Below are 22,289 nucleotides of genomic sequence, written 5' to 3' on the forward strand. Positions count from 1 at the left end.
GAAACAGAGTGAGACAAAGCGTGAGCGGGGCAGGGGCAGAGAGAGAAGGAGACACAGAATCCGAAGCAGGCTCCAGGCTCTGAGCAAGCGGTCAGCACAGAGCCTGATGCGGGCCTCAAACACACGAACTGTGAGACTGTGACCTGAGCCCAAGTCGGACGCTCAACCGACTGAGCCACCCAGGCGCCCCTATTGTGCTCCTTTTATTTTTTTTAAGTTTTATTTGTTTTTAAGTTTTAAGTTTTATTTATTTTAATAATTTCAACACGTGTGGAGCTGGAACTCACGACCCCTAGATCAAGGAACGCATGTTTTTCCGACGGAGCCAGCCAAGTGCCCCGTTGTTGTGCTTTCCTTACAGAAAGTAGATCCTGACTGCCGCCTATGTACGTTAATTTATTTAATCCTCAGAAAAACCCTATGTCATACTAGGTGGTATGAGTATCTCATTTTACAGAGAAGGCGGGAGTTTTACCCTGCCCACAAGCACAGAGTTAACAAGAGTTAAAATTGGATTTGAACTCGGGGCACTGTAAAACCTGTGCTCAATTATTTTTCTACACTCTGCAACCCAAAGTGTGATAGAATCAGCAACCTGGGAGCTTCTTAGAAATGCAGACCTAGGAGGGCACCTGGCTGGCACAGTCCGGTAGAGCAAGCAACTCAGAGACATGAGCTTGAGCCCCATGCTGGTCATGGAGGCTACTTAAAAAACAAAACAAAGTTGTAGGAAATGCAGACCTACTGAATCAGAATCTGCATTTTAGCCAGATCCCTAGACAATTCGCTTGTAAATTGAATTTTGAGATGCACTGCCTATACTACCCAAAAGGAAGAGAAGGAGAAGCAGAAGGGGAGAAGGAGGAAGAGGAGAAAAGGAATATAAAGGTCTATTATGGTACTATGTACAAGACGAAGCCTGGGCTAGCCAAAATAGTTACACAGATCTACCTTCATTGAGGTTATAGTCTAGTGGGGGGAAAATACATTCACAAATAGCCAATGAAAAGTACACAGTGATTAGGGTCTTGCTTCTGACTGAGCCAGCCAGGAGCCCCTAGGGTCTTGGTACTAATCTGAAGGACCCCTGAGGTTTTAGAGAAGGGATGAGTTGTCTTTGGCAAGCTAGTTGGAGCTGTCTTTGTCAAAGCCAGGTAAAGGAAGTGCCTCTGAGGAGCTCTTTGTGATGTCCCCAGTTTTCCTGTACAACCCCCACAGTGCCGCATACATGGTTCATTTACACAACTAAACCATCATAAGTTGTGAGAAATGTGGATCTGCAAACTACTAATTTAAAGCATGTCATTAGTCAAGATCACTCAGGTCCCTACAGATCCAGATCCCCAACTTCCACAATACGGCTTTATCAGTATCCGCTTAATGTCTGGGCTTTGTATAGTCTCTATCTCTTCTATCTGCTCTATAGTAACTATCTCTGGCTTGAACCCCCATTCTATTAATATTATATACCTGACTTTCTCTCCATTTTTTCTCCCAAGATCTCTTTTTTTTTTTTTTGGTCTTTTTTTTTTTTTTTTTGTCAGTTATTGTTTTTGCTGTCATGATCTGTTTTTCTCAAAACTTTTCAGAACTCCACCCCCAGCTATTACCTACTCTGTTAATGTTCTTCTTTTTCCTCCAGCCGAGACATGTGCAGTCTTTAGAGATTCATTTCTATTCAAAGATTCACCCAGGATAAATATTTCCCATTTCAAAAGCAGCCCCAATGACTTCCAGGAATTTGTTTAATATATATTGTATTTAATACACAATATGATATAATATATAATTTATATTTATATTTGTTATATACATACATACATAGATATATGAACCAGGGTGACAAAACAAGACGAAAAGGTAAATTGGAATGGTTCAGATTGAGAAAAGAAAAGAAGGGCGCCTGGGCGTCTCAGTTGGTTGAGCATCTGGCCCTTGATTTTGGCTCAGGTCATGATCCTAGGGTTGTGGGATCAAGCCCAGAGTTGGGCTCTGTGCTAAGCATGGAGCCTGCTTAAGATTCTCTCTCTCTCTCTCTCTCTCTCTCTCTCTCTCTCTCTCTCTCTCAAATTAAAAAAGAAAAGAAAAGAAAAGAAAAAACTTGATAACAAAGGCTGAAATAATTGCACAGAGACGCAATCACTTCCACTGAGAGTGTATATAAACTAATTAAAGGAGGCTGTCCATTAGAGTGGGAGTTTCCTGGTATTACACAAAACTTATATGGCATCCTCATATTCATTTTTTACACATCCTGGACCCTATCATAGATTTCACAAACATGTTTGCAGGTAAGGACCATTTGCCCACAAGGTTTAGAACAGGAGAAATATAGACTCCAATGGAGACTTGTGTTAAGTTAATACAATCAGTGAATTGGGGTAGAGGGCAGAGGGTATTGGGGGTGGTGGGAAAGACTCTGATGGCAGATTTTCAAAGTGGCACCGATTCCCACCAGTGTCAATTGGAAAGACTCACAAGTAGCAGGTGTAAGGCAGCAGGGATCTCTTCACTAATAAATGCGTAGGAGGTTTGCTGACCATTCTCCCATGCTTATCTCAGAGAAAGAGCAGCTACCCAACCTGTCTGGGATCCTCCAAATAAAGCTCTTTCAATTAACTGGCATGAGGTTACAGAGATTAGATGACCCATGGCCACTGGTGCCCAAAGGCACCTACTGGAAAAGAGAGGCCCAGGATCTTGGTGACAACCCAGCCTTCCCTTAGGAGGGCCACAGAACACAGAACAGCGGGTGACTGAGCCTCTGGTGGCATTGTCCCTGAAACATGGGCAGTGGAGACAGGACCTTGCCAGCTGCCCAGGGCTGGAGTTGAGTGGTTCTTCATTGTCCCCATTCTAGGATGTCAAAGTGTCACCAGATAAACCATCCTGGATCCTGAATGTTTTCAGCATCCACTAACTCATACACATCATCCCTGACTTTCTGGTGTTCAAGTTCTAAAGAGGGAAGCCAATTTTTAATAAACTCCCCCAAATACCAAGAGGCTATGCCCTCTCCCTGCATGTAGGACTCCAAAGTAAATTTCAATCCTGTACTACACTAGCAAGTAGGACTTCTCTTGCTAAAGAAGACAAAAAAAGCACAATTTAATCCTGAAGGGGCATCCCAGTCCATAAAGGGAGGGATGGCACAGGAGGGGCCGATTTACCTGCCCCTAAAAATCAGCCTGCGGCCAATGGGCACATATGCTTCTTGATCCTCACTTGCTTGCTTTACTAACCAGACTTGAGTTCAATCACCCTAGACATTTTTTGTCACCTGTTTTCTCAATCTCTCTTTCCAGAATTCTGTCTCTCTCTGTCATCTGGCGTAAGTCCTTAGCCTAGAGAAAAAAATAAAAAGAAAAGAAGTTAAGAGGGAACAATGTCTCGGGGCACCTGGGTGGCTCAGTCAGTTACGTATCCAACTTCCGCTCAGGTCATGATCTTGTGGTTTGTGAGTTTGAGCCATGTGTCAGGCTCTGTGCTGACAGCTCAGACAGAGCCTGGAGTCTGCTTCAGATTCTGTGTCTCCCTCTCTCTCTGCCCCTCCCCTGCTCACAATCTGTCTCTCTCTCTCTCTCTCTCTCTCTCTCAAAAATAAATAAACATTAAAAAAAATTTTTTTTTTAAAAGAGGGAGCAATGTGTGTAATCTCAAGAAAAGGAGCTTTGAACAAACCTTCTGTGCTGCTCCCACCAAGGAGCGTGAACCAAGCCTGGGCAGTGCCGTCTGAGAGGTCCCCCACCACTTGTCTCCAGCCTAGGTGGATCCAGGAGCTAAATGGAAGCTGGGGTTGCACAGAACCTGGGGCCTACCCGCACTCAAAAGCACACCAGTGCACACGAGCATATAATCTAGGTTATTTTACAATCATTCATGCTGTTTCCCTGCATCATGCATGTAGACACTTAAGAGTCAAGTAGGGGGGCACCTGGCTGGCTCAGTCAATGGAGCATGCGACTCTTGATCTTGGAGTTGTGAGTTCAAGCCCCACATTGGGTGTAGAGAATACTTTAAAAAATAAAATCTTGCAGATAAAACAGAGTCAAGGAGGTAGAACTGTAAGACTGACCATTTGCCCTGAGCCTAGGGAGACTAAGAAGAATCAGAGCTCACATTACCAAGTCCAAACAGTCCTCCAAATCCTCCTATAATTACAGGCATTAGTGTCAAAACAGGATCCAGGCATATTGTCTTTTTTTAACATTTTACTCACTAAGAAGCAAGCTAAGGACAACAGCAGTATTTGAATTAATACCTTAAATTCTACCTTCCCCAGGTAAACAAAGACTCTTTATAAGGTAAGGGACAATCCCACTAAGCAGCTTGGCAGGGAGTCCAGTCTTACCTCCCTTTTTGGCGGGAAGGGGTTGGGGAGGGAGATTCTGAAATACACCACCTTCCCACCTACAGTGAATAGCATCCCATTGTTACATAAGGAAATACAAAAATAGTAAGACAGTTGGACATTCCAATTCTACCTTTTTACCAACATTTTAAAAAGACATTATTATAAATAAAGTGAAACCCAGAACCCTATCCAACTGGGAACCCTCTTTGGTCAGCTCTTTTTTCCCTCTGTAAAACGGAGATTGAAAGTTGCTCCCCTACGTGTACTACCTGCCTCAGTAAGATATGTTCTGCTGACTTCTAAAATTTCCTCAATTCAGTGATGGAAAATTGTATGTCTGATTCAATTAAAGAACTATTTGCTAGATAGTTATTATCTATTATCGTCTGGTAGGAGATTCTACTCTTACTTTCCTTGGGAGGATTGTCCATAATGGTAATATAATCAACCCCTGGGGTAATACTCCCTGATCCTCAGCCTGTTTTTGCACCTGTGGTTTGCCTTTTGTCAGAGGTGGGCGTGCAAACAGGCAGGTGGGGGGAGGAAGGGGTGAGAATGAAATGACTTGTTTCTCATGTGAATGGGAGGAGTCCTTTATTCCACCTCCTGAAAAACTCCTTTAAAAGCGATGGCTGCCGCCGGACAACCACAGAACAGGTTCATTAGCAGAGAGCCAGCATGGCCAACAAGTCGAAATTTATTGACTACATTGATGAAGCTCTGGAAAAATCAAAAGAAACTGCACTTTCTCGCTTGTTTTTCACCCACCAGGGGATTCCGTACCCCATCACCATGTGCACTTCAGAAACTTTCCAGGCCTTGGACACCTTTGAAGCCAGAAGCGATGACATAGTGCTTGCATCTTATCCAAAGTGTGGTAAATAACAAGTCATTTTCTACAAGGGCGCTTTTTCATAAGGAGTAGGTTGGGCAGGGTACAAGGCAAAGGTGGGAGGAAGGCGGTTCCTCTCCGCATGAAGCTGGCCAGAAGTCAGGGAGGAGGACGACCAAGATGGTTAAGAACATAGCTTGTGAAATCAATAACCAGGACTGCTAGATTTAGAAATCCTGGGGTCTGAGGGAAGGATGATGGATGCAGAAAGGGAGGCATGGTGGGGCTAGCAACCAGAAAGAGAAATGCAAGAAAGTCCATTTGCCATCGGCCACTGAGAGCAGGAAAGATTTTCATCTTGGTTTTTGACTGAGGAGCATGGCCATGTCTATAATGTATATGATGATTTCCATGTAATTATTTTTCAGGATCAAACATCATCAATCCTCCAGCTTCTCAAACCAGTGTTACAATGGTCATTCATCAATGGAGGATAAATTAAGAATCTGTGGGGCACCGGGGTGACATAGTCAGGCATCTGACTCTTGATTTCAGATCAGGTCATGATCTCATGGTTCGTGGGGTCGAGCCCTGCATGGGGCTCAGCGCTGTCAGCACAGAGCCTGCTTGGGATTCTTTCTCTCCCTTTCTCTCTGCCCCTCCCCCATGAGCGCTCTCTCTCTCTCTCTCTCTCTCTCTCTCTCTCTCCCCCTCTCTCTTTTCCTCTCAAAATAAATAAATACATTTAAAAAAAAAACAGAATCTAAATCCCTATTTTACACAATCTGATTTTTTAAACTGTTATTTCATCTCTAAGTGTTTACTAAAGTCATCTTTATTTGATATTTTTCTTTCTATTATTTGATGCTGAGTTTTTATAAATTCAAAATTATATATACTTTTTTAGAAAATATTCACTGGGGCACCTGGGTGGCTCAGTCAGTTAAGCATCTGACTTTGACTCAGGTCATGATCTTACGGTTCGTGGGTTCAAGCCCCGCATCGGGGCTCTGCACTGACAGCTCAGAACCTGGAGCCTGCTTCATATTCTGTGTCTCCCACTCTCTCTGCCCCCCTGCCCCCTGCTTAGGCTCTGTCTGTCTGTCTCTCTCTCAAAAATAAACATTAAAATTTTTTTTTCAAAGAAAATATTTACTAATGCAAGGTACAATAATATGTGATATATAATAAACAATCATTTCTATAACATAACATTGTTCTATAAGGAACATATTGTAGATTTAAGAAGAATTGCCTCTTGTTAAAAGAGAAATCTGAAAAATAAGGTAACCTGAATTTATATTAATGTAAGTACGTTCTATTTTCCACAAAACTCTATTTCTTTCCATAGCCCAGTTTATTTCAAATGCAGAAGAACCAATTGTACACACCACAGAGTGGCTATAGATTTTAATTTTTATGATGTATATGCACAAGTAACATGCGTTTGCTATACCAAGATTCTTTTAATGAGCTTTGATTCTCTGATTTTTCTTATAGGTTCAAATTGGATTCTACATATCATTAGTGAGTTAATATTTGCTGAATCTAACAAAAAGTATGAATATCCAGAATTTCCAATTCTTGAATGTGGGGACCCAGAAAAATATCAGGTTAGTACAAAACAGCCTTTAAACTTATAGTAAATTATCATAGAAAGAGATTTTTTTAGTTTTGGGTTCAGAAAGTACTAATACTAATAATCATTGCAACTTATTTTGTGCGTACCATCTAAGCCCAGCACCTTTCAAGGATTGTCTCATTTCAGGGCAAAAAAACCTCATCACCGTTTCTCAAAAGATCAAACCGTCAGAGACTTGCCCAAGGTCAAGGGGCTTATAAATGTCAGGGCCAAGATTTGAACCCAAATTGTCCGATTTGAGCTTCTTAACCTCTGCACAATATAGACAGCCTACTTATTAAAGAGAACTAGGAGGGAAAGTAAGCCGAGAAACCTGAAGAAAAAAATTAAAATGAAGGGCACCTGGCTGGCTTAGTCAGTAAAGCATGCTACTCTTGATCTTAGGTTTGTACAATCAAGCCCCATGTTGGGTGTAGAGATTACTTAAAAAATAAGATCTCTTCAAAAAAATTAAAATCATAAAAACTTTCTCTCTGAAGACAGAAACTTGGTGGGATGGCAAGAGAAGGGTTCCTCTAAGGCCTGGATCATTCTACCTTCAGTTTATGTCAGCACCCCCCAGTCTTTTCCTAATAAGACACTATCTTTGGTGTCCCTGTATCAGTGATGTCTCTGGTGTGTGGGGGGATGGGAAAGGGTAGTAGCTGAGAGAGTAAGCCACTGATGTGCATAAAGGTTCTTTTTTTTTTTAATTTTTATTTTTGAGAGAGACAGAGAGGGACAGAGTGCAAGCAGGGGAGGTGCAGAGTGAGAGAGGGAGACAGAATCTGAAGCAGGCTCCAGGCTCTGAGCTGTCAGCACAGAGCCTGACGCGGGGCTAGAACTCACGAGCTATGAGATCATGACCTGAGCCGAAGTCAGACGCTTAACCGACTGAGCCACCCAGGCACCCTAAGGTTCTTTTTTTTTTTTTTTTTAATGTTTATTTATTTATTTTCAGGGAGAGAGAGAGAGAGAGAGCATGCATGAGCAAGGAAAGGCCAGAGAGAAATAGAGAACACCAAGCAGGCTCCATGCTATCACCACAGAGCCCAATGCAGGGCTCACAAACTGTGAGATCATGACCTGACCCAAAATGAAGAGTTGGACACTTAACCGATTGAGCCACCCAGGCGCCCCCTTACCTGTTCTAATTCACTTTACTACACGTTATTGCTCCCACTACCAATATAACCAGGTGAGGCTTGGGTGTGAGACAGAAAGTTCTGTTCCCAGGCAGGAAAGGCAAGGACAGGGAGGGAGGAAGGATCTGCCTCAAGACTTCAGTGCCTGGACAGGACAGGTGGGAGGAGGGCCAGCCCCAGCCCCGCCAGAAACGCATTTGGTGGGGAGGCGGACTACAGTCTCAGCAAAACTTCCAGAGATGCTTACTGCCAGGACTCCCAACAAGCAGACAGAAGAACTCAGTTACTGAGAATTAAGTCACTGGATCGGGACTGACGAAGGGGTTTCTGGAAAACGACAGAGACACATGGCATGATGACAAATACAAACTGAAAAGTTGAATCCTAGGGGGAAGGAAGCCCATTTCCATGGATTGGGTTAAAGTAACAGAAAAACACAGGCAGGTAAGGTATTCAGGGACTTGGGGCTGGGCTGGAGTGGGGAGCTAAGCGTGCATCCTGGATCTGGTGGGTTGCAACGTCAGGAGGAAGCAGAGGCCTAGCAGCCACAGCAGGGCCCAGAGGTGGGAGGTCAGGACCAGCTCAGGACGTGGGGACAGGAGTTTTAAGAAACTTTCCTAGGTAGAGATGAACGGGCTAATGAAAAGCCCCATTGATTTCTCCTTTCCGGGCCACTGCATAACCTTTTTTCTAAAGAGGGTGTGTATCATCACTTTTAAAATTTATGCTAACATTTCTCTAGCTTTCCAACTTTTTTTTAAAAGTAATTTTTATTTAAAATTTCTTCATTTTTGAGAGACAGAATGAGACAGCATAAGCAGGGGAGGGGCAGAGAGAGAGAGAGGGAGACACAGAATCCGAAGCAGGCTCCAGGCTCTAAGCTGTCAGCACAGAGCCCGACGCAGGGCTTGAACTCACGAATTCGAACTCGTGAGATCATGACCTGAGCCGAAGTCAGACACTTAACCAGCTGAGCCACCCAGGTGCTCCTCCAATTTTTTTTAAAGTAAACTCTACATCCGAATTGGGACTCAGATTCACGATCTGGAGATGAAGAGTTGCATGCTCTGACTGAGCCAGCCAGGCTCCCCTCCAACTCCCCTTTTATTTATAATTTGTAAAATTTATTTATTTACTTTGAGAGAGAGAAGGAGAGTGCATGAGCAGGGGAGGGGAAGAGAGAGAGGGAGACGGAGAATCCCAAGCAGGCTCTGTGCCTCAGCACAGAGCCCAATGAGGGGCTCAGACCCACAAACTGTGAGATCTTGACCTGAGCCAAAACCAAGAGTCGGATGCTCAACAGACTGAGCTACCCAGGTGCCCCATGTGAGCTCTTGATCTCCGGGTTGTGGGTTTGAGCCCCACATTGGGCATAGAGATTACTTACAAAAATAAATAAAATTAAATACATGTATTTTCTTAAAATATGTCTATATCCAGTCTTTACATTGCTTATAGTTTGGCCCCATCACACATTTTAGTTGACACATCAGTTTTGTTACAGTTATTTCCCGTTTTCTCCCTGGATATTTTTTTAATCCTATTAGGAACTTTACCATTTCTCATATGTCTTTTTGTGATTTTTGGCCATGCAGTGCAGTGGAAACTGCATTCTATAACTTAATCTGAAAATTACCATCTGTGCGATTTTGCACAAAGCCCTTAAAACCTCAAAGTCATTTGTTAATCTCTAAAATGGGGGTTATAATATCCACCTGAGGGGATTGCTGTGAACGAATGTAAAAGTGATGTTCAAAACTAAAAATTAGGGAAATTTGATGTAAATCAAGTATTACGACTACTCTATTCTCTTCTTTTTTAATGTTTATTTATTTTTGAGAAAGAGAGAGTGCAAGCAAGGGAGAGGCAGAGAGAGGACACAGAGGATCCAAAGCAGGCTCTAGTCTCTGAGCTGTCAGCCCAGAGCCAGATGCAGGGCTCAAACTCACAAACTGTGAGATCATGATCTGAGCTTAACCGACTGAGCCACCCAGATACCCCTCAAGTATTATGACTATTAATTGCCACTGGAACCCATATCATTGACTTAAATTGTTTTTTTATTTTTAAAATCTCAGGTGTTTTTTTTTTTTCTTTTTTTTTTTTTTTTTTTGGCTCTTGCTTGAGTTGAGATGTCCACTAAGTTTCTTTCTTTTTTTCAAAATTTTTTATGTTTATTTTATTTTTGAGAGAGAGAGAGAGAGAGCGCGCGCACAGGGGAGGGGTAGAGAGAGAGGGGGAGACACAGAATCTGAAGCAGGCTCCAGGCTCTGAGCTGTCAGCACAGAACCCAAGGCGGGGCTCCAACTCATGGACTACAAGATCATGACATGAGCTGGTGTCTGATGTCCACTAAGTTTCTACAGAAACATTGGCTATAAACGTCTAAATATCATTTTGCCACTTGAAATAATGTGCCCCAGCTGCGAGTGACCTCTACAAGTGTGGAAATGAAACTCGAGGCTTTAGCCCATATAACGTACTAAAACCCTTAACGCTGGCAGATTAAACAGGTAACTTCATTTTTTAAATTATCAGTAGAAGCAGACACACACACACACACACACACACACACACACACACACACACACACACAAAGAATCGATCACTGAGTCTTACATTGACAAGAATTTCTCTAGTAAAATATTTCTCAGATATTCAAGTGACTGTGCACTTCCAGGTTCTGTTAGGATATTTGATTGCATGGAATTTTGTTGGCAAAAAAAGTCTAGATATTAAAAGTGGGTTTGGGAGACCTATGGAAAAACTTGAATATTTCTGGTAAAGACCTTGACTATAGAAGAGAGCCAAATGAAGACAGAATAGATCACAAATTATGAGCTGCAAAGAGTCAATTCTAAAAAGAATTTAGTGTGATTGTAGAAGAGGTAAAATTTTCAAAAAAAAGACCCCTCCAAAATGGTAAGCCAAACCCTATAAGGCGGTCCAGAAGGATGATTTAAATTATTTATGACTTTCTCCATTCCTCATCCCCACAAATTAAGAAAACAGAAATAAGTTTTTAAAAACTGGAGGGGGAAATAGAAAAGGCACAGTAGTGATACTTGGAACTACCATTCAGATACTACACTTAAGAGCAATTCACCATAAGACATACATGCTTTTACTTTACCATGTCTGTTTTTAAGAGAATGAAACAGTTTCCATCCCCAAGGATTCTGGCAACTCATCTCCATTATGACAAATTACCTGGGTCGATCTTCAAGAATAAAGCCAAGGTGAGTGTCCCTCCCTACTCGTATTTCAGTTTGAAGTTTTTAATGTCTAGATATTGCCTTTCTGAGCTATGTGATGAAGTCTGCATCTTATCATAGAATTTTGAGAAATGAAACGTGTGATTTAGCATTTCTTCTGTTCTTTCTTCAAATACATTTGCTATTGTGCTCAAAGTGAATGCATTTTCAGCTAGGATATAAAACATATACCTAGAATTGAACATATTTTAAAATCTGTTTTATAGTGAATAGATTCCAGAATCCCACTAAGATATTTAGAGAGTTTAACAAAAGAATGCGATAGGAAAATGAGAAGTTGTGTTTTTTTGTTCTTTCTGGTGAGCATTATTTATGTGAGGTCTGAAGCAATTTTATTTCTGAATTTCACGTATAATAGCAAACTTCATGTCCTGCAAACATAACTATAGGTGCTTTGGCTCCTCTTATCATTGTTTGATCTTCGCTGACCAAACTCTGAACATTATTTTCATTGTCCTTAATATTACTTTTTCTTTAATATTATTTTGCAATTTTTACTTTGTGGTTTACCCTTCCAGATCATGCCCTTATGACTATTCTAATGAGCTTGCCCTTTTTTCCTTTTTGGTATCTTCTTTTTTTTTTTTTTTAACGTTTATTTATTTATTTTGAGAAAGAGAGTGTGTGCACTGCTCACGCATGAACACATGCTAGCTGGGGGAGGGGCAGAGAGAGAGAGAGAGAGAGAGAGAGAATCTCAAGCCGGCTCTGCACTGTCAGTGCAGAACCTGGCTTGGGGCTCGATCCCACAAACCATGAGATTGTGACCTAAGCCGAACTCAAGAGTCAGACACTTAACCGACTAAGCCACCCAGGCACCTTGCTTTTTTCATATCTTCTACACATGCCTTCTTAATGTCTAAGTTCATTAGCAAAAGTTCTCTGCTACAACATCAGTCTGCTTTTTCTTCTTTTCTCTTCCCTCTCCCCAGACTTCCCCATCTGCCACCCCCGCTTCTTCAATTTCTCTGTATGTTAACAAAATTATGTCGTATACAAGATTACACAATAATATTGTTCACCCCTTCACTTTTCCAAAGTTCAAAATATAGACCTGAATTAATTAACTTAATTTTCTCTTTCTAGATATTGGTGATATTTCGAAACCCTAAAGATACAGCAGTATCTTTTTTCCATTTCCACAACAATGTCCCTGATATTCCAAGCTATGGCTCCTGGGATGAATTCTTCAGACAGTTCATGAAAGGCCAAGGTATGGGCTGTTGGTGAAGGAATTCTTACTTTGACAGATGACCACAAAAGTACAAAAAATCAAATGTATTTTAAGGTAAAGAAAGAAGACTAGGGAGGATCCAGGAACCAAAAAGTTGCTTTTATTTAAAATTTTTTTTTAACGTTTATTTATTTTTGAGACAGAGAGAGACAGAGCATGAACGGGGGAGGGTCAGAGAGAGGGAGACACAGAATCTGAGCTGTCAGCACAGAGCCTGAAGCGGGGCTCAAGCTCACGGACCGCGAGATCGTGACCTGAGCCGAAGTCGTTCGCTCAACCGACTGAGCCACCCAGGCGCCCGCCAAAAAGTTGCTTTTAATGAAACTTTAATGAAGTTTTATAGCACCACTAGTTCTGCACATCAAACAATAATACATTACTGTTTTTAAAAATAATTTGGGCAATTTACATGTTGCCTATAAGTATGAGGTGGCCATAGAACAGACATAGGACCAAGAGGCCTATACGGAGTCATGTAGAAAAGCATCTCTGGTTAATTTCCCCTAAGTCTCTATATAACACAATGATAAAAAAAAAAAAAAAAAGAGAGAGAGAGAGAGATAAAACCATGACATTGAGCAAACACATCTAAGATATTTGTTTGCCAGAAAAGAAAAGGCTTTGTTAGACCATGTTGATGTTTTACCTCTGGTAATTGATAACTGCAATTTTGTAGGTGCCTACTGAGGCTTCAGGCTGGCTCAGTCAGTAGAGCACGCAACCCTTGATCTTGGGGTTGTGAGTTCGAGCCCCACATTGGGTGTAGAGATTGCTTAAAAAAAAAACTCTTGTAAGTGCCTACTGATGCTCCAATGTACTAAAGGAGGTGTTGTATGTGCATGATTTCATTTAAGACTATAACAAACTATGAATAAAGTATTTCCAGCCCCTTGCACAGATGAGAAAACCAGTCCAAAAAGTTAAAACACTTGCCAGTGGTCCCACTGCTTGTAAGTCCCAGTGACTCTACTTCCATGGGTATAATGGCCAGAGATTAAAGATGCCTTCTTTAGTTGGTGTCTCTTTTCAGTCTTGGCAGTGTCATAGAAGGCAGAGTTAATGCCACATGATCCTTGAGAAGTTGTTGACAGGTCACTCTAAGAGAACCACTTTTATTTTATTTTATTGGCTAACAAACAGCGTGTACAGTCTGTCTTGGTTCTGGGGGTAGATTCCCATGGTTCATCGCTTACATACAACACCCAGTGCTCATCCTAACATGTTTTTTAAAGTTTTATTTATTTATTTATTTATTTATTTATTTGCTCACGGACTTATTTATTATTTTGAGAGAGACAGAGCAGCGCAAGTGTGGGAGGGCCAGAGAGAGAGGGAGAATCCCAAGCAGGCTCTGCACTGTCAATGCAGAGACCGATGTGGGACTTAAACACATGAAACTGTGAGATCATGACCTGAGCTGAAATCGAGAGTGGGATGTTTAACCGACTGAGCCACCCAGGTGCCCAAAGAGGACCACTTCTAAAGGTGACCAGCACAGCAACGCCACGCCCCACATGCATGGCCACTGGGTACAGTATTGGCTCCTAAGCACAGATTAAGTATTGGGATGGGGGGGGGGGGGAAGTGTACAGAAGGTGCTTATGAAGCACCACGATCAAAGTTTTGTTTGTCTGGAAACCACTCACTAAGTGGTACAAAGTTTCTGCTTTGCACGCTTTGTTACGTTCAAGTTATAAAGGAAGCTCAATGTACTGGAAAACATGCAGGATTTGCAATGAGAGGACTGGATTGGCTTCATCACTTATTATTATATATTAGTAATTAATATTAGATAGAATAGTTACCACTTACTGAGCAATTACTACATGCCAGGCACTATATACTATCTCTCACGTACATTTTAACATTTCATTTTTTTTTTTTAAGTTTATTTATTTTGAGAGACAGAGAGCAGAGGAGGGGCAGAGAGAGACGGAGAGAGAGAATCCCAGGCAGGCTCTGTGCTGTCAGCGTGGAGCCCGATGAGGGACTCGAATACACGAACCATGAAATCATGACCTGAACCGAAACCAAGAGTTGGACGCTTAACCGACTAAGCCACCCAGATGCTCCCCAAAATTTCCATTTCTCTTAAGAACCCCATGGGGACAAATACTATACTTGTCCCCTTTTGTAAAGATGGAAATGGAGGCATAAAAAGCTCACACAGCCACTAAGTAGCAGAGCTTGAATTTAAATTCAGGTTCAAATCACTCACACTGGGGTGATGTTGAGCAAGACATTTGATTTTTTTTTATTTTTTTTTTAACGTTTATTTATTTTTGAGACAGAGAGAGACAGAGCATGAACGGGGGAGGGTCAGAGAGAGAGGGAGACACAGAATCTGAAGCAGGCTCCAGGCTCTGAGCTGTCAGCACAGAGCCCGACGCGGGGCTCGAACTCACGGACCGTGAGATCATGACCTGAGCCGAAGTCGGACACTTAACCGACCAAGCCACCCAGGCGCCCCTCTTTTTGCTTTTCTTAATGTGGTTATTGGAATATTTAAAATTACAGATGTGGTGGGGGGATGCCGGGGTGGTTCAGTCAGTTAAGCCTCTGACTCTGGCTCAGGTCATGATCTTTTGGTTCATGAGTTCGAGCCGCAAACCAGGCTCTGTGCTTTCAGCACAGATCCTGCTTTGGATCCTGTCTCCCTTTATCTCTGTCCCTCCCTTGCTTCTGCTTTCTCTCTCTCTCAAAAATAAATAAATAAGCATTTTTTAAAATTTACAGATGTGGCTTTCATTAAATTTCTATTGGACAATGCTGATTGAGAAAACATCTGTCTCATCATTTCTTTTCTTTCTGGTACTATCTGTCGTTTTTCGTGTACCTTTCACTATTTCTGAATCATTTTATTCACGTAAATATTCATGAATGTCTGGTAGTTTTTATCAAACCACGTTTGCAACTTGCTTAGTTATTATTTATGAAAATAATAAAATGAATAGAAATCTGACACAGGAATGGCCGTATGCCAGTTCTTCTGGAGCAGGGATTTATAATGACATACAAACATCTTGTCTGAGCATATACACACACACATATATAGTTTATATTTTAAAGCATAAATTAACCATCTATAATTTTAACCTCAATTATTTGAAATTCCCTAAGAATTTTTTCCTTATATTTTTAGTTTCCTGGGGAAGCTATTTTGATTTTGCCATTAACTGGAACAAACATCTTGATGATGAAAATGTTAAGTTCATATTATATGAAGACCTGAAAAAGGTAAGATTTTGATTATTGACATTCTATAGCAAGATTTATTATAAAATATCACATAGAGAACCTACTTTTAATGTCTGGTTGTGTGAACAAATATTGTATTCAATTAAAAAAATAAATATTCCAGATTTGTGGTACAATGCTAGGGAAAAAAAAAAAAACAGTGCATAGGGGCTTAGGTTGTTTATTTAACAGAAATAAAATAATGCTTAGCAACTTATTACTAACAGTGGCTGCTTTATTTTCCTTCTGTGATAGATAGTCCAACTTAAGAATGGCAGAAATAATAAGTAGGTTTCAACTGAGATGGAAATGAACATGCATTTGGCTATGAATTGATTTTTCCATATAATGTTATTTTTTAAATTGGTATTCATGAACATTTATTTATTTTTTTAATATATGAAATTTATTGTCAAATTGGTTTCCATACAACACCCAGTGCTCATCCCAAAAGATGCCCTCAATACCCGTCACCTACCCTCCCCTCCCTCCCACCCCCCATCAACCCTCAGTTTGCTCGCAGTTTTTAAGAGTCTCTTATGCTTTGGCTGTCTCCCACTCTAACCTCTTTTTTTTTCTTCCCCTCCCCCATTCATGAACATTTAGTGCTGCCCAGCATTGTTCTAGGCCCTTGTGATACATCAGTGAACAGACAAGACAAAATTCACTGCCCTGGAGAAGCTTACCTTCTAGCTGGAAGAGGCAGGGAGAGAGAAAAGCAATAAATATAACATTTTAAAAATGTTTATAATATGTGAGAAAAAAGAAATGGTATAATTGATTAAGGAAAACTGGAAATGTCTGGGGTAGGGAATTGGGATGTTGGACAAATCCCCATATAAGATAGCTGGTAGAAACCTCATGGAATGGATGTGATTTGAGCAAAGATCTAAAGAAGATGAGAGAGTAAGCAGAGTAGGTAACTGGAATAAGAATTTTCCAGGCATACAGAACCAACTGGAGCAAACGCCCTGAGGTAGGAGTGTTCCTGGTATGGTTAAGTGCTATGAAGGAGGCGGATGTGGCTGGGTCAGTAGGGGTGAACCAGGGGAGATTAACCAATGAGAACAGAGGCAAGGGAGTGGGGTAGAGAGGAGTGAGGGGAATAATGTGGCCAGCCATTGAAATTACTTTGGCCTTCACTCTGAGTGAAATAGAAAACCATTATGGGATTCGAGCAGAAAAGTGATAGGAGTTGTGCTTTTAACAGGTTCATTCTGGTTGGTGTATGAAAACGTACTAGAGAGAAGAAAAGATTGTGTAGAGAAACCCATGAGGAGCGTACTATAGTAGTCCAGGCAAAGGAAGATTGTGGCTTAGACCAGAAGTGGCAATGGAAGTAATAAGTAGTTAAATTCTGAATATTTGTTGAAGAAGAGCTATTAGGATTTGCTGCTGGATTGGATGGGAGAAAGAGCAGTGAGAGAAAAATGAAGTCAAATAAGACTCCAATATCATTGGCCTGACCAACTGAGAGGACTGAATTGTCGTCCCTTGAGTACGAGATGCCAGCAGGTGAAGTGAGATTGTGGGAAAGATCAGGGGTTTGGCTTTGCACATGCTTAGTCTGAGATGTTTATTAGTCATCCAAATGGAGAGGTCAAGTTGACTATAAACGTGTTGAATGGAGAGAGTGCTGGGCTGTATATATAAATTTGGCACATAGATGGCATTTAAAGCCATGAGATTACATACTTACATGTACGTAAGTATATACATAGGGAAGAGAAGGAGACCAAGAACTGAGCCCTAGAGTCCCCCATATAGACTGTTTGGGAAACAGGAGGAACCAGCAAAGGAGATGGAGGAGGGGCTAATGAGGCAGGAGGGAAGCCAGAGTCCTGGACTCCAGTGGAGAAAGTATGTTAAAAAGGGAGCGTGCCAAATGCTTTCTAGAGGAATTGGGTTATTAACACCAGTCTCCTCTGACATTCTTATCAAAGGGAAGTATGAATGAATCCATCCCTTCTGTTTCTCGAGTGCATTTATATAACATGAGAGAACATACTAATTTAGTCTTTTATCCTTCTAGTCTACAATGATGTTTCTGAAACTTGTGTTCCATGGAATGCCATGTTGCCCAGATGTTAATAATTCTTGCTTGGAGGTTGCCTATTCAAACTGATTTGGGGACTGTGGGTCTTTTGGGACATTCACATTGCAAGCTGACATACTCAAGAGTGAGAGATCCTGTAGGAAAAACAAAACAAACTTCTCTTTATTTAACCAAAAGGATTCCAAACTTATTTGACCTCACCCTTCACTCTCCTTTTCTTTTCTTTTTTTTTTTCTTTTTTCACAAAACATCTATAGCCACCTTGAAGTAAATTAGTGTTTTGTAGAATACAGTTTAAGAAACTGTTCTAGAAGATTATGAATCTTCATTGGTAGGGATACTGGTTACAAGGGTATTTAGACAAGATTAATTTCAAGATTCCTTCCAGTTTTCAGGATTCTAAAAATTAGACTTTCTGGATAGAATTAAACATTAGCTATAAATAGGATTCAGAAGAAAAGAGAATTGGAATGGGCATGTACAAATACATTGATTTCCTCAGCTCATTTAGACTGGTGCTTTTTTTTATTATTTCTTTTAATGTTTATTTTTGAGAGAGAGACAGCAAGAGCCAGGGAGAAGCAGAGAGAGAGAGGGGTAGATACTGATTCTGAAACAAGCTCCAGGCTCTGAGCTGTCAGCACACAGCCCGATGCAAGGCTTGCTCACAAACTGGGAGATCATAACCTGAGCCAAAGTCGGATGCTTAATCGACTGAGCCACCCAGGTGCCCCTAGACTGGTGCTTTTTAATAAAATGAGTATCATCTTAGATAAGACCTACTACTTAATGCTTGCTATCATTATTTGTATCCTGAGGAGTTTAGTAAGAGTCACCCATTGAAACTACAAAGTAAAAACAATACAGAATATTTTGTAGGGCTATCTCAAATATTGATACAGAAGTATCAAAGAAAGTCTAAAGAGAGAGATTAAAAGGTGAGTTGGAGAGGTAGACTTAGTAAATTCATTCTGGCTGAGAAACCTGTCTTTGCTCGGGCACAATTCCCATAGAAAGAAGTTTATCCTTGAAAATGTTGTTTTCAGAACCTGACCGCTGGAATAAAACAAATTGCTGAGTTCTTTGGATTCTCTTCAACCGGGGAGCAGATCCAAACCATCTCAGCCCAGAGTACCTTCCAAGCAATGCGAGCAAAGTCCCAGGAAACACACGGTGCCGTTGGGCCCTTCCTGTTCCGCAAAGGTAAAGTCGCATTTGTTTCTGGGACATCCATTGGTTTGCATGTAACAGGCAATCCAAATACTTTATTTTTATAATTTTTTTAATGTATATTTATTTTTGAGAGACAAGAGAGACGGACAGAGCACCAGCAGGGGAGGGGCAGAGAGAGAGGGAGACCCCAAATCCAAAGCAGGCTCCAGGCTCTGAGCTGTCAGCACTAAGCCAGATGTGGGGCTTGAACCCACGAACCATGAGATCATGACCTAAGCGGAAGGCAGACACTTAACCAACTGAGCCACACAGGTGCCCCAATCCAAATACTTTTATCTTCAGTTAAAACAGGATTTTCTTGTTTCTCCCTCAATAAGTTTGGACACAGTGAGTTCAAAGTAGACTGAGTTCCACTGAGTAGTATACTTCTACTGTGTACTAATTCCACAGAAGTAGACTGAGTGAGTTCCACAATATCTAAAGTATCTTTTAGAGTACTAAGTTCCTTGTACCTTTCTGCTTGCCAGTATGTGATGGCAGGACAACAGCCAGAGCTCCACCATTACATTAAAACTAAAGGATTCTATATTTTTAAAATAAACAGGGAATAGCAAGATACAGAATCGCATGTTAGCTGAGTGAGGCCCCTTTAAAGAACTTTGTGGGAAGCCTCATCAGTGACTTCTTTATACCTCATTGGCCACCTCTTACTGCCCTGTTGGTTGAGAACTGTGATTTTTTTAAAGGCAATCTAACTTCTTATGACAGTTTATGATAATATAGGTTAGGTATTACCAGTTTTTAAAAATTTTATATATATATACATATATATATGTATATATATATGTATATATATATGTATATATATACGTATACATATATATATAAAGTATAACATGATTTAGAGGCAGCACTATGTGTTAGACCTTTTCCTAGGCATAAATTTTACAGCAAAAAAATTCATGAATTCCTTAATTTTATAAATGTGGGCACCAAAGCTCAGGGAAATTAATTTGTCCATTGCCACAAAGCTAATGATCGATGGAGTCAGGATTTGAACGTAGGTTTACTTGAGTCTACTCCACTTTACTTTATCAAATGAAGACCCATCTAAAATACCGACTGTGAATGGAACATTGAATGTAAATCTAGCTTGGGCTTGATTCCTGACTTTACCCCTGATTTTTATGCCTTGCTTGATTAGCTTTAAAGGAGGGGGAAGAAAATAGAACTTCTCTTTATATTGCTTTTAAAAAATTTTTTTTTAATGTTTATTTTTGAGAGAGAGAGAGAGAGAGAGAGAGAGAGCGAGCAGGGGAGGGGCAGAGAAAGAGGGAGACACAGAATCCCAAGCAGGCCCCAGGTTCTGAGCTGCCAGCATGGAGCCCGACACAGGGCTCAAACTCACAAACCTGCAAGATCATGACCTGAACCAAAGTCGGACGCTCAACCAACTGAAACACCCAGGCGTTAATCACGCACTATTCAGAACAGAAAAATTCTAAAATAAAGCGGTAACTTAAGTATTTTACAATATTCTTTGCAAAAATTCAGAAGGCACAGGTAAATGTGCAAGAGCGTTAAAAATTATTCACATTTCTCCCACCAGAGGCAAGTTTAACTTTTTGGCATATTTCTTCCAGCCTCATTCTGTGATGTTTTTTATAGTGGATGACATTTGTAAACAGCTTTGTGTTTTATGTTACCCCCTTCATACATCCAAGCACTTCCTTGTCATTTTCCCTCTTTATAAACATACATTTCAATGGCTATGCAACAAGGAACTTGCAACTTCAACCCAAATCACCAAAAGATTCTAAAGAAAGAAGCAACTTCCTTTGTTTTTAAAAGGAATAAGAAAAACATATCCTAATCTTAGGCAAAGTAGTAACTTTTTACAAAATTATCAGCCTCTGAGGTCTTAACCAAAACCTGTTGTAAAATGATAACTTCTCAAGGGGTAAGGTATTTAAAAGACTTTACAGAGGGGGGAAAAAGAAGGACTCTCAGATAGTGGCATTTTAGGTCTCAAGTGTTGAGACAGGGGTGGGGCTAGGAGATGACCGAGGCCAACAGTCCCTTCGGTGATATAAAGAAAGCACATCACCTACTATGCCACAGATGGGGAGGCCCCAATGGATACCATTAACTTTACAGGAGCAATTACATTCATTTTTAAGACTGCTTAATTTTCTTCATGTCTCCATTTCACATTTCAAAGTGAAATGCTGCACTGAAAAAATGGTAAAATCAAGAAGAAATAGGGGGATGGGTAAAATGGGTGAAGGGAAGTAGGAGGTACAGGCTTCCAGTTAAGTAAGGAACAAGTCATGGGACTAAAAGGCACAGCACAGGTAACGGTATTATAAATGGCATTGTATGGTGACAGATGGCAGCTATACTTGTGAGCACAGCATAGTGTGTCTAGTTGTCGAACCACTATGTGATACCCCTGAAACGAATGTAACACTGTGTGCCAACCATACTCAAATAAAAATAAAAATAAAATGTAATAAATAGCTAAAAAAAAAAAATGAGGAAACTATCTTCTAACAGGTGTCCGGGTCTGTTATTTTTGTGTGTATTGTAGGTGAAGTTGGTGATTGGAAAAATTTGTTCAGTGAAACTCAGAACCAGGAAATGGATGAAAAATTCAAACAGTGCTTGGCAGGCACTTCCCTAGGAGCAAAGTTGAAGTATGAATCCTACTGCCACCCTTGAAGTAGGAATCCTACTGCCATCCGATTGCCAATTCAGCAGGCATGGGTATTTTCTTTTCCTGAATGATTATTAAATAATGAAATAAGAAGTTGATCAAATAATCAACTAATGATAATTAAACAATGTTTAGATATACATAATATGAATTTAATAATAATGATAACATTGGGGCATCTGGGTGGCTCAGTCAGTTGGGCATCTGACTTCGGTTCAGGTCATGATCTCGCGGTCTGTGAGTTCTAGCCCCACGTCGGGCTCTGTGCTGACAGCTCAGAGCCTGGAGCCTGCTTCGGATTCTGTGTCCTCTTCTCACTCTCTCTGCCCGTCCCCTGCTCATGCTCTGTCTCTCTCTGTCTCAAAAATAAATAAAACATTAATAATAATGATAACATTGAAGTTTTTGAGTGCAGAGTTGTTTGTTCACTTTTTTTTTAACTTTTTTTTTTTATGTTTATTTTTGAGGGAGAGAGAGACAGAGCATGAGTGGGCAAGGGGCAGAGAGAGAGAGAGAGACACAGAATCTGAAGCAGACTCCAGCCTCCGCACTGTCAGCACAGAGCCTGATGCGGGGCTCGAACCCACAGACCACAAGACCATGACCAGAGCTGAAGTCAGATGTCCAACCGACTGAGCCACCTAGG

General features: G+C 40.9%; 1 protein-coding gene across 1 annotated transcript; it reads left to right on the top strand.

Moving 5' to 3' along the window:
* Nucleotides 1-5,032: 5,032 nt before the first annotated feature.
* SULT6B1 (sulfotransferase family 6B member 1) lies at nt 5,033-21,648 on the top strand. The gene is made up of 7 exons (XM_007082417.3): nt 5,033-5,231; nt 6,687-6,799; nt 11,102-11,191; nt 12,314-12,440; nt 15,604-15,698; nt 18,801-18,957; nt 21,518-21,648. The coding sequence occupies exons 1-7, from the start codon at nt 5,033-5,035 to the stop codon at nt 21,646-21,648; spliced, it is 912 nt and encodes a 303-aa protein (XP_007082479.1).
* The last annotated feature ends 641 nt before the right edge of the window (nt 21,649-22,289 follow it).

Source organism: Panthera tigris, chromosome A3 (genome assembly GCF_018350195.1).
Source record: "Panthera tigris isolate Pti1 chromosome A3, P.tigris_Pti1_mat1.1, whole genome shotgun sequence".
Classification (NCBI taxonomy): Eukaryota; Metazoa; Chordata; class Mammalia; order Carnivora; family Felidae; genus Panthera; species Panthera tigris.